The sequence below is a fragment of the Camelus ferus genome, chromosome 13, assembly GCF_009834535.1.
Source record: "Camelus ferus isolate YT-003-E chromosome 13, BCGSAC_Cfer_1.0, whole genome shotgun sequence".
In the NCBI taxonomy this organism is placed as follows: Eukaryota; Metazoa; Chordata; class Mammalia; order Artiodactyla; family Camelidae; genus Camelus; species Camelus ferus.
This window is the reverse complement of record NC_045708.1, coordinates 36,474,689-36,487,419: the sequence shown is the minus strand read 5'-3', so window position 1 is coordinate 36,487,419 and position 12,731 is coordinate 36,474,689. Positions and strand designations below refer to the sequence as shown.

The window sequence follows — 12,731 nt, the reverse complement described above, 5'->3', positions numbered from 1 at the left end:
CACATATAGTGTTAGTGAGTCACACTTCAGTGAAGTGTGAATTTGGGCCCTGCAGGAAACACACTTGATCCACAGTGGGCAATCAATGTGTTAAGTATGATGTTAGTTGTAGACTTTTCATATATGGCCTTTATTATGTTGCAGTAATTTCCCTCTGTTCCTAGTTTGCTGAGTGTTTTTATTATGAAATGCTACCTTGTCAAATGTTTTTTGTATAACTATTGAGATGATCATGTGATACTTTTCCCTTCTTTCTGTTAATATGGTATGTCACCATTGATTGATTTTCATATATTGAACCATGCTTGCCTCCCATGGATAAATTCTGGTTGGTTATGGTGTACGATTCTTTTAATGTGCTGACAAATTTGGTTTTCTAGTACTTGGTTGAGGATTATTGCATCTGTATTCATGAGGCTATTTGCCTGATGATTTTCATTATTTTTGTTCTTCTTATAGTGTCTTTGTGTCTGGCTTTGGCATCAGGGTAATGTTGACTTCATAAAATGAGTTGGAAGTGTTCCTTTGTCTTCAGAGTTGGGAAGAGTTTGAGAAAGATTGATGTTACTTTTTCTTTAAATATTTGGTAGAATTCTCCGATGAAGGCATCTGGTACTAGTCTTTTCTTTGTTGGGAGGTTTTTGATTACTGATTCAGTCTCCTTATTTAGTTATAAGTTTGTTCAGATTTTCTCTTTCATTATGATTCAGCCTTGGTTGATTATATGTTTCTAGGAATTAACCCATTTCTTCTAGGTTATTCTGTTTTTTGGCTTATAATTGTTTATAGTAATCTCTGTGATTCTTTTATTTCTGTGGCATCAGTTGTAATATCTGCTTTTTCATTTCTGATTTTATTTGGATCTCTCTCTGATTTAGGCTAAAGTTTCATCAGTTTTGTTGATCTTTTCAAACATTAGCTTTTAGTTTCATTGATTTTTTTTCCTGTTGTTTTCTTATTGTATTTAAATTATTTCTGCTTTAATCTTTTTAATCCCTCCCTTTTGCTAACTTTGGGCTTAGTTTGTTTCTCTTTTTCTAGTTACTTGAGGTATAAAGTTCAGCCGTTTCTACTTTTTTAATATAGACATTTACTGCTATAAATTTTCCTCTTGGTACTGCTTTTTCTGCATTCCATAAATTTGGTATGTTGTATTTCTGTTTTCATTTGTCTCAAGATAGTTTCTAATTTCTCTTTTGATTTCTTCTTTGACCCGTTGGTTGTTCAAGCATAAGTTGTTTAATTTCCACGTTTGTGAATTTTCCAGGATACATGACATGTTAGGTCACAAACAGGTCTTAACAAATTTAAGAAAATTGAAATCATACCAAGCATGTTTTCAGCCACAATATACTGAAATGAAAATCAATAGCACTTTCCTTCTTAAATTTAAGACTTGTTTGTGACCTAACATGTTACCTATGCTAGAGCATGATCCTTGTGTGCTTGAGAAGAACATGTATTCTGGTGCTGTTGGGTGTTGTTTTGTATATGTATCTCTTAGGTCCATTTTGTCTACAGTATTGTTCAAGTCCTTATTTATCTTCTCTCTGGAAGTTTTATCCATTATTGAAATCCTCTGCTATTACTGTGTTGTACATTTCTCCCCTCAGATTTTCCATCGTTTGCTTTATATATTGGGTTTTTTGATGTTGGGTACATATATGTATATAATTAGTACATCTTCTGGTGAGTTGACTCTTTTATTATTATATAATATTTTTCTCTCTCTCATGACATTTTTTTCTGAGTTATTTTTAAACAAGTATAGTTGATCTACAATATTATATTAGTTTCAGGTGTACAGCATAGTGATTCAGTATTTCTGCAGATTATATTCCACTACTGATTATTATAAGATTTTGGGTATAATTCCCTGTACTATACAGTAGAACCTTGTTGCTTGTCTATTTTATTGTATAGTAGTTTGTATCTGCTAATCCCATACGCCTAATTTGTCCCTCCCCGACTCCCTCGCCCCTTTTGTAACCATAAATTTATCTTCTATGTCTGTGGGTCTGTTCGTGTTTTGTATTCGTTTCTTAGATTCCACATATAAGTGATATCACATAGTATTTGCCGTTTTCATCGGACTTCACTAAACATAATATTCTCTAGGTCCATCCATGTTGCTGCAAATGGCAATATTTCATACCTTTTTATGGCTGAGTAATATTCCAGTGTGTGTACACACACACACACACACGCACAGCATATATATATCTCACATCTTAATTCAATCATCTGTTGATGGTCTTGTGACATCTTTGGACTTAATCTATTTAGTCTGATATAAGTATGACCATGCTGGTCTCTTTTGGTTACTGTTTGCATAGAGTATTTTTTTCTCCACCTTTCACTTTGAGCCTATGAATCTAAAGTTTCTTGTAGACATTTTTTTTTAAACACATTTAGCAAGTCTCTGTCTTTTGACTGGCACGTTTTATCCATTTACATTTATAGTAATTACTGATAGGGAAGGGCTTACTATTGCCATTTGTCAGTTATTTCCTTTCTGTCTGCTAGTTTGTTTGTTTGTTTGTTTTTTGTCTTTTTTCCTCTCGCTGTCTCCCTTTGTTTTTTTTTTATTATTTTTGTTGTGTTATGCTTTGAATCTTTTCACACTTTCTTTTGTGTATCTTCTATAGGTGTTTTCTTTACAGTTACCATGGGATTTACAGAAGGCATCTTACAGTTATAACAATCTGTTTTATTGTATAGTTCAATCATATACAAAAACTCTACTCTTCTACTCTCTCTTCTTTTTAAGTTACTGATGTCACAGGTTGCATCTTCTCATATTATGTATCCATTAACATATTTTATAGGTTACTTTTTTTTATACTTTTGTCTTTTAACGCCTGTGCCAGATTAAGTGATTTAATAAGCATCACTATTAAAGTATTTTGTTGCTCTCTAGTGTCCTCTTGTTGCAACTTGAAGTACTCTCTTTAGCATTTCTTACAAGGCAGGCCAGTTGTTGATGAACTCTTTCAGCTTTTGTTTATCTGGGAAAGTCTTTATTCCACTCTAATGTTTGAATGACAGTTTTCCTGGACATAGTATTCTTGTTTGGCAGTTTTGTTCTTTCAGCACTTTGAATATATCATCCTACTTTATTCTGGTGTGAAAGATTTCTGTTGAGAAATATTAGCTGACAGTTTTGTGGGGGCTCCCTGTATGTGACAAGCTTTTCTCTTGCTGTTTTCAAATTTCTCTTTGTCCTTTAAATTGACAAGTTGTTTGTTTGTTTGTTTGTTTGTTTGTTTGTTTGTTTTAATGTGTTTTGATGTGGGCTTCTTAGGATTTATCCTTTTTGGAATCATTTGTGTTCTGTGAATCTGCATGTCTTTTCTTTCCCAGACATGGAAGGTGTTCAACCATTATTTCTGCAAATATGCTTTCTCTTCCCCTTTCTTTCTCTTTTCCTTTGTGACTCCTGTAATGCATATATTTGTCCTTTAATGGTGTCCCATAAGGCCTTTATATTTTCTTCACTCTTTTTTTTTTTTTAATCCTTTTGTCTCCTCTGGATAATTTCAAATGATATGTCTTTAAGTTTACAGATTCTTTATTCTCGTTGATCAAGTCTGTTGTTGAGCCCCTTTAGTGAAATTTTCATTTATTATATTCTTCAGCTCCAAAATTTATGTTTGGTTCTTTTTTTGATAGTTTCTAACTCTCTGTGTTGATACTTAAAATGAATGTATATTTTTAAAACCATCAAAACCTATTTACTGACATTGGAAAGATAGTTCTATTTATTTTTACAATAGTAATTAGTCAGAATTGACCATGCTTATTGATCATATGGATTTTCAGTAATAGTGCTAAGTCATTCTTGTTGTATTAGTAGGGTGTTAATACGCCTTTACTTCTTGGTATAGTGATGAATATATTTATTATCATAAGAGAAAGAACTTAGTGCCATATCACGCTTTTTAAAATCATAAAATTATTTCAGATTTTTATCTGTTTTAAGAAAACTAAAATGCAACCCTATATTAAATTTTAACTGCTATTATGTAGCATGTGGCTGTGTAGTTAACAGCATATCTTTGAAGTTGATGTATTTCTTTTTGTTGATAGAATATTTGGAATATGGTGGAAGTTCATGGATATTCTGATCCACTTGAATCATTTTTTCATTAGTTGACTTGGAGTGAAGTCCCTTGCTCATTTCAAGGATGGTGATCAGAAATGCTGCACTTTAATTCTGTTTTAGTTTGGAGAATATGACTACAGAACTATTTTAAAACTTTCTTATAGAAATACATGATACAATTTCTAGGGATCACGTTTTGTAAACTTATAATTTACTGGAAATGCAGACTTCTGCCAAAGTATGGTAGAGTGGAAGCAGTCATATTCTGTTTGAAAACAAATACAGTTAAAATAGTTAACAAACATATTGTAAATAAAATTTGGTTAAAGTTGAATTGTAAACCACAGATTATTATTGTACAATATGTACCTTTCTCTTGCTTCTCCTAACTGTTCTAGTTTTTTCTTTGTTCTAGATTATGCTTATTTTGTTATTATGAATTGTATGATAGTTGCAGAATCATGTCATGGACCTTCTCTGTGTTCACTGTTGGTTTGTTGATGTGCATCACTATGGAAGGCATACTCAGAGTTATTTGGGATTGTTGGAAGTATTCCACCCCTCCCCCCCTCCCACACAGTTTTTTCACTGCTTCTGATTGATTAAGTTCAGTTAGTTTTATCACAGTGTCACTTGAGTCCCTCCTTTATTTTGATCCCCTCTGTTACAGTTTAGGAATTAATTTCTTTCATGAGTTATTGAAATAATTCCTCCATCCACTTTCCATTCTTTCAGTTTTATTCTTCCTCTAGTCTGTATTTTACACAATTTCCCTATAGTGATCTTTCTAGAATGCAAATCTCCTCATATTCTTCAGTGGTTCCTTATTTGCTGTATTCTATTTGATTTGCCCTTTCTTGTTTTAGTTTTCTAGAAAGCTCATACCTATCTTTCCATACCATACATAAACATCTGTTTTATGAAGCCTTTTCTAACCTCCATGGACATAGTTAATTTAATTCATCTGCTATGATCCCATAAAATGTTGTATATACTTTCAAAATGGATTTTAAAACATCTTACTGTTTCTTTGTGTTTCAGTTTTCTTTCATGAATGTTAACTTCTCAAACTCAGAGACAAGGTCTTATTCTTCTTTAAATTCTTTTTCCAGGCACATGTTTGACACAGAGTAGTACCAGTTGAGAAAATTAATGGCTCAGTAAATGAGCATATGTATATGTTTGTATATATATTAATTTATCTACCATAGGAAACTTAAAAAAAATACACATTAAATTTTATGTGACATGAAATATAATTGTTAAATAGTTTATATATATTGACCATCTTACTGGACTGGATAAATACTAATTTTTCTGTATACATATAAATATTAAAATGCAAAGAGATGCTAAATAAAATATACCACTTTCCAAGTTATTACTAGGAAGACTCAGTAAAAGTAAGTCTAAAGATAGCCAAGAACTTTATATCAGAGTGACACCTAGTGGTAGTTGTATTGGTCTGTTAATGTTTTTAGTGTCCTGTTTATTACTGCAGTTTCATTTTATTACAAAGTCCTTCTGAGTTTTCTTATTTTGAATAAATTTAAATAATTATTTTAAAGCATTGATTTTTCTATAAAATACTATCTGGTGTGAAGGAATGTCATCTTGAGGTTAAGAATTACTATGTATTATTATGTCTGTAAGGGCTAGCAGGGAGATTTAACCTAACAATAATGTATTTATTTGTTCAATAAATTTGTTGAACCTGTGCTGTCAGCAAACCTGCTGTTTTTTGCTAGGCCTACTCAACATAGCCTTAGGTCCATTTCTGGAATGTAGCAGAAAAATAGGTCTGTTGCTGGTTGAACCATTTGCCTTTTTTTTTTTTTTCTTCACTGTTTTTAATCTACTTTCTTAAAACTACTTTTATTATAGTGGATACCATTTTAGTTTAAAAGAATCAGATTGAGTATGGAAAGAGTTGAAACATTGAGCAAGTGCATTTTGAGCCTGAAAAAGTTGTTTGGGATATTCCAAACCAGTTTTTGTCTTGAATCTATATACTTGGTTTCTGGACTTGACTCTTGCAACTCAGATTAACTATGTTATTTTTTAGCACATGTCTTAACTCAGCCTTAATTATGCCTCAGCCACTCTTTATGAATAATAAGCACTATTTAAGTGTTTTGTTGTTGTTATTAGTACATGTGAAAAGAAGGGAATGTATAAGTCAACCCACATAGTTCATATCTGTGTAGCTCAAGGGTCAGCTATACTCAGAGAGCTCTTGCCTCACTAATGGCAAGATTAACTCTAGATTAAATACTGCTAAGGTGTACCAGTACCTTAAAAGCAAGGCACAAAAGTGTTGAACTATTTCTAGATAACTGCCTCCTGGAACCAAGCTCAGTTATACTTACAGGAATAAAAAAATACTCAGCACTGAATCAAAGTAAAATTCACAATGTTTGACATCCAATAAAAATTGCCAAACATACAAAGAAACACAAAAACCTGACCCATAACGAGAGAAATCAATCAAGAACAACCCAGAATTGACATAGGTGTTATAATTAGCAGATTAGGACATTAAAACAGTTATTATAGCTGTAATACTTATATTCAAAAAGAGAGAAGAAAAATTTAGAATCATAAGTAATTGAAAATGTAAAAATAACTGAAATCAAATGTCTAGATGTAAAGTCCTTGACATCTGAGATGAAAAACATACCAGATAGAATTAACAGAAGATTAGACATTGAAGGAGAAAAGATTAGTGAGCTTGAAGACATCACAATAGAAACCACTTTGGAAGAGCTTGGCTGTTTCATACAGAGTTAAAAATACACTGGTCATTCCTTTCAGGTATTTACCCAAGAGAAATGAAATATGTCTATCAAAGGCATGTACATTATTATTCATAGAAATTTTTTTGTAAAAGCCTCAAAATGTAGAAAACTCCAACTGTCCATAAACCAGTGGATGGAGAAACAAATTGCTGTATATCCATATAATGAAATACTACTTAGTTAAAAAAATGGATTATTGTTACACACAACACTGTGGAAGAATCTCAATTTCTGTTGAGTGAAAGAAGCCAGATTTTGAAAGTACATTCTGAAATTCCTTTTGTCTAAAATTCTGTATAACTGAAACCAATTCATAGTCACAGAAATCAAATCAGTGGTTCCCTGGGAATGTGGTGGGTATAGCATGGAGGAATTACTAGAGGGCATAAGAAGACTTTTAGGAGGTGATGAATGAATTCATAATCTTGGTTATGATGGTGGTTTCACTGTTTGGAATACTTGTTAAAATTTATCAAATTATAGATTGTAAATGTGTGCAGTTTGTTTTATATCAATCATAATAAAGCTGTTAGGAATTATTTTTGAAAAGAGCAAATCAAATGCTAAATAAGTATGAAAGAAAAAAACATTACACACACACAAACACACAAATCAATAAAGCAAAAAATGGATAAATAGTATTGAAAAATTAACAAAATGAACAAAACCTAAAGTTGTTTTTTGAGATCAATAAAATTGAGACTTCTCTTGCTATAGTGAATAAGAACAAAAGAAGGAAAACACAAGTTAATCATATTGAAAATGAAAGGTACTTACAGACGTTAAATGGATTATAAAGTGACATTAACAACAAATTTATGCCAGTAAATTTAAAAGCTACGTGAAACATTAAAAAGCTAGAAAAATTATTTTAAAGGTATAAGTTACCACAGCTGAGAGAAGAAAAAATTAAAAAAAAAACCAAATAGCTCTGAATCTAATATATAAATTTAATTAACAATCAAAACTTTCTCACAAAAAAAAAAACCCAAGCCCGTATGGTTTCACTGGTAAAGTCTATCTGATATTTAAGGAAGAAATATTAGCAATCATTCAGAAGTAGAGAAAGAGGAAATATTTCTTAATTTACTTTACATAACCAGCATTAACCCTGATGCTAAACCAAAGACATTACAGAAAAATGAAACTACTACAGACTGGTATTTCTTACGGCCATAGAAGCAGAAATCCTTTACAAAATATTTGTAAATTGAATTCATTCAATATAATAAATTATATAATATACCTCATGATCAAGTGGGCTTTAACCAGCAATACAGGGCTTGTTTAACAGTTTATATATAGTCCATTATTTTAATTCACTATATTAGTACAATGAATGAGAAGAATTCATTGATCATTTTAATAGATGAAGGAAAAAGCATTTGACAAAATTTAACATCTAATTTAAAAAAAAATTAAGCTCACAGCAAAGTAAGAATAGAAGGAAACCATGTCAAGCTGGTAGAACACATTGCTGAAGAACATAAAACTAATATAATTTAGTATTTCCCTCCTAATTTTGAGAGCAGTGCAGGATCCATTCATAATATGTCAATTCAGCACTTTTCAGTAGATACATAAATAGCCAATATGCACACAAAAAGATGCCAGCGTCATTAGTTATTATTAATCACCAGGGAATACAAATTGAAACCACAATGAGAAACTACTTCACACTCACTGGAATGGCTAAAATTAAAAAGAAAAATTCTAATCGTTAGTAGTGATATGGAGCAACTGGAACTTCAGTGGAATGCATAATGATACAATCACTTTGAAAAACAGTTTGGCAGTTTTTATAAAGTTAATCATACATTTTACCATCTACCAACTCCATTCTTAGGTTTTTTTGTTTTGTTTTGTTTTGTTTTGTTTTGTTTTGAGTTTCCACATATAAGAGATATACCATATTTGTCCTCCTCTGTCTGACTTCTTTCACTTAGTGTAATGCCCTCGGGGCCCATCCATGTTGTTGCAAATGGCAGTATTTCCTTCTTTTAATGGCTGGATAATATTCCATTGTGTGTGTGTTCGTGTGCAGGTGCATGTGTATTTATATCTACTGTACCTTGTTTTATCCATTCTTTTGTCTGTGGACACAGGTTGTTTCCACATTTTAGCTATTGTGAATAATCCTGCTGTGAACATGGGGGTACAGATATCTCTTTGATACAGTGTTTTCATTTCCTTCAGTTGTATTCCCAGAAGTAGATTTGCTGGATCACATGATAGTTCTATTTTTAATTTTTTGAGGGACCTCCATACTTTTTCTTGAGTGGCTGTACCAGTTTACAATCCTACCAGGGTTCCTTTTTCTCCATATCCTCGCTGGCAATTGTTATCTCTTGTCATTTTGATGATAACCATCCTAACAGGCATGAGGTGCTACCTCACTGTGATTTTTGGTTTGCATTTCCCTAATGATTAGTGATATTGAGCATCTTTTCATGTAGCTATTGGTCATTTTTGTATTTTCTTTGGAAAAATGCCTAATCAAGTCGTTTGTTGATTTTTAGTTGGATTATTTGGGGAGTCTTTTTGCTCTTGAGTTATATGAATTCTTTATGTATTTTGGATATTAAACTCTTGTCAGATACATGGTTTGCAAAGTCAGTGGACTGTTCTTGATGACATCTGCATATCCTCACAATTTTCCAAGTAATATTCGGAGGTACTGTAGTGACAATGCCATCTTGTGTTAAGATCTTTGGAATCAGGTGGACCAAGATATGAAAACTTGCTCTGAAACTTGCTGCATTCTAGTTCTTCACTGTCCTAAATAATTTTGGATATCCTTGAAACAACAACTACTATTTATTGAGAACCTATACTGGCTGGATACTATGCTGAACACTGATGTGTATGTTACCTTAATTAATACAACTTAAAATTACCAGTATTTTTTGAGTCCCTTATATGTATTGGACACATACTAATACAAAGTATTTTCCATTTCATGTCATTTAATACAGCAACTCAATGAAGTGTTGGTACTATAGTTACCATTCCCACTTTACAGAAGAAGAAATTGAGACCAACAGAATATTATTTTGCATATGAGGAACTCAGATTGCTGCCATGGCTCTGGGTTTGTTTTCTATTATTTTCTACCTGTGGAACAAAACATTTTTTTGTTTTATATGCTGCCCAAGCTTGCTGCAAAGAAAATTATGGCTTTAACTTAAAATCTCTTCTTGATTTTCCTCTAAGAAGCTTCTTTCATGTTATGAATGCTAAGAGTGTCTCCAAGAGTCTGAGCAGGAGGTGTCAGGTGAAGATAGATTTCTAAGAGGAAAGCACTGGGGAGACTTGTAAGAGCATAAGGCCAGTTTCAGATAGATGCAGTCAGGAAATAGCAACCTTAGCCACAAATGAAAAGGGAATGTTTATATGTATTTGGTATAAGAGGTGTGGCCCACTGTTCTCCCATTTTCATAAACAGAACAGTCCTTTGTCTGCAGTGATATTTTTGAAGTCCAAAGTTGATAAATTTTTTGTGCTTCTAAAATATAATGTTGACTCAGAATTCTCTTTAGGATGTTTAGTCACTATTCAAAGTTCCCAGATAGGAATTTTCTTTAGGAAAGTTAAAAAAAAAAAGTCACTATGGCCATGAAAGGTTTGATTGTAGCATTGCCTATTAGGCAGCTGTGCTTCCATAGAACTTGTGTAGCGTAAGCTCCATCCTCTCTCTTTTGCTTTATCAGCATGGAATTATGTTTCTTCTTTTGATATATAGTATAATCATTTTCTGCAATGTTCAATCATTTACTCATTATAAATGGAATTGAATTATGTATTAATCTAAAATTATAGACCAACACCATCCTAATGAAAACAGATATGAGATATTTATACATTCTAATTCAATGATCTGTGTAACATACTGTAGTACCAGAAATTAGCTGATTAATCTATAAGTAGACTTGATTCTTGAAAGGCAGTTTGTGGAGTACTGGGAAAATTGTGATTCCTCATTGTTTCTCATTAGCATAATTTTTATTTTTCCCTTTTTGTCTTTTGTCGTCATTGAATAGGATAGCCTTGTCTTTGATTTGGCTCCCCTTCACGACTCAGCTATACTTCAACTTCAAGCCTGGTTTAAATCCAGCTGTATTTCAAGCTGGGTTTAACTCTCATCTGTCTCACAAAGGCTTATCTCTGCCTATTTGACCCAACATAATTTATTTTTCTGAAATTCTGTTACTTTTCTCTCTAACACAGTTTAAATTGTCTTGTGGATTATATACATTGGCGTTACTTTTTTGAACTGCTCTCATGGTTGCTATCTCCTTTCATCCTTGGACCCTAGATAGAGGTCAATAAAAAGGCAATATTATCCCCCATTTTATAGATGTAAAAACTAAGAATAGATGGGTTATTTGGTTTCTTCAAGGTAAGACTTCAGCCCAAATCTTCATTCCACAATCTGGTTTTCCTATACTATAATTCAAGTTTTATACTTTACTGACTACTACTCCCACATCCTGAGCTCATATTGATATTGCCAGCTGATTGGTTTAAAATAGACTGTTTCTATTCAAACCTCCAATCACTGATATCTATTTCTTTTTAAAAAGCTACTTACTTAATTGTGGAGTCTTTTATAATAATGTTTAAACTTGAGTTCTTCAAAGGAGCAAGGTATTGTATGATCAAGATTTGAAGTGTGGACTACTGAAATTTTTCATATTCATTCATCAGACAAATGTCATTGACTTGGACCATATGCCTAATATTAATGCTAGCTTTGGATATGAACAAATATTGATTACATTATTTTGTTAGTAATATCTGGTCTCTTCTTATTTGTACAGGAGAAATTAAACAGATTCTAGAAAACGAACTTCAGATACCTGTGTCTAAAATGCTGTTAAAAGGCTGGAAGACCGGAGATGTGGAAGACAGTGTGAGTTTCATAACTACCTAGAAATAAAAGAAAATTACATTATGCAACTGACTAAATGATGTGTAAAATTGGTTTTTATTAATGTTGTTACATATGGCAAATGTTGATTTGATAATAGTAGCTTAATTTAAGGAATCAGCAATGTTTTTCAAGCTAAAACATTTTCATAGTAAACCAGAAACAGTTCTAAAAGACTTAAGTATATCAGTGAAAACACTATATGACATGTTTTTCCTATTTCTAACCATTTTATAGGAGTTAATTTGGCGTTCTTTTTTGAGAACTTTTACCTTTTTCTCAAATCCCATATAATGTCAGTAAGTACCTTGGAATAATAATTTACTAAACAATTACTTATTGGCCTGAAAGAAGTCATACACAGTATATACATTTATGCTAAGTATTAATTATGGAATAAAGAAAATAGTAGGAGATCTTTTAACTTGGAAAATTTAAATGGAAAGAATATTTCTTTGTTTATTTGGATAGGGGCAGGCGCACAGTAGGGTACTACACCCTATTTAGAAAATTGTCAAAAGATGAAAAGTCAAACTACAATGTTGACAGTTTTCCAAGAACTATAGGGGAAAAGTTAATAATCACAATCAATAGTCATTTTTTGTTTGCTATTTTTTTCTTTTCCAGACGGTCTTAAAATCACTACATTTGCCAAAAAACAACAGTCTTTATGTCCTTACACCAGACTTGCCACCACCTTCATCATCTAGTCATGCTGGGTAAGGTGTTTACTTTTCCTAGGAATCTGAAATGAAAAGTTTGATTGTTAAGTTGCTTCAGGCTGTATATAAGTATCAAAATCAAATCAAATCAAATCAAATCAAAATCTTGCTGAAGCTTTAACTTACCAACAGCTGTTGACTGTATAAACTTTCAAAATACTTGGTTTGGATAGTTT

General features: G+C 32.1%; 1 protein-coding gene across 2 annotated transcripts in view; it reads left to right on the top strand.

Moving 5' to 3' along the window:
- Window positions 1–12,731, top strand: part of FAF1 (Fas associated factor 1) — a 378,757-nt gene that overhangs the window by 121,503 nt on the left and 244,523 nt on the right. For both annotated transcript variants that reach the window (XM_032494244.1, XM_006180232.2), the window contains exons 5-6: window positions 11,724–11,815; window positions 12,461–12,552. In XM_032494244.1, the coding sequence (XP_032350135.1) occupies window positions 11,724–11,815; window positions 12,461–12,552 (184 nt within the window). The remainder of the gene's footprint in view (window positions 1–11,723; window positions 11,816–12,460; window positions 12,553–12,731) is intronic.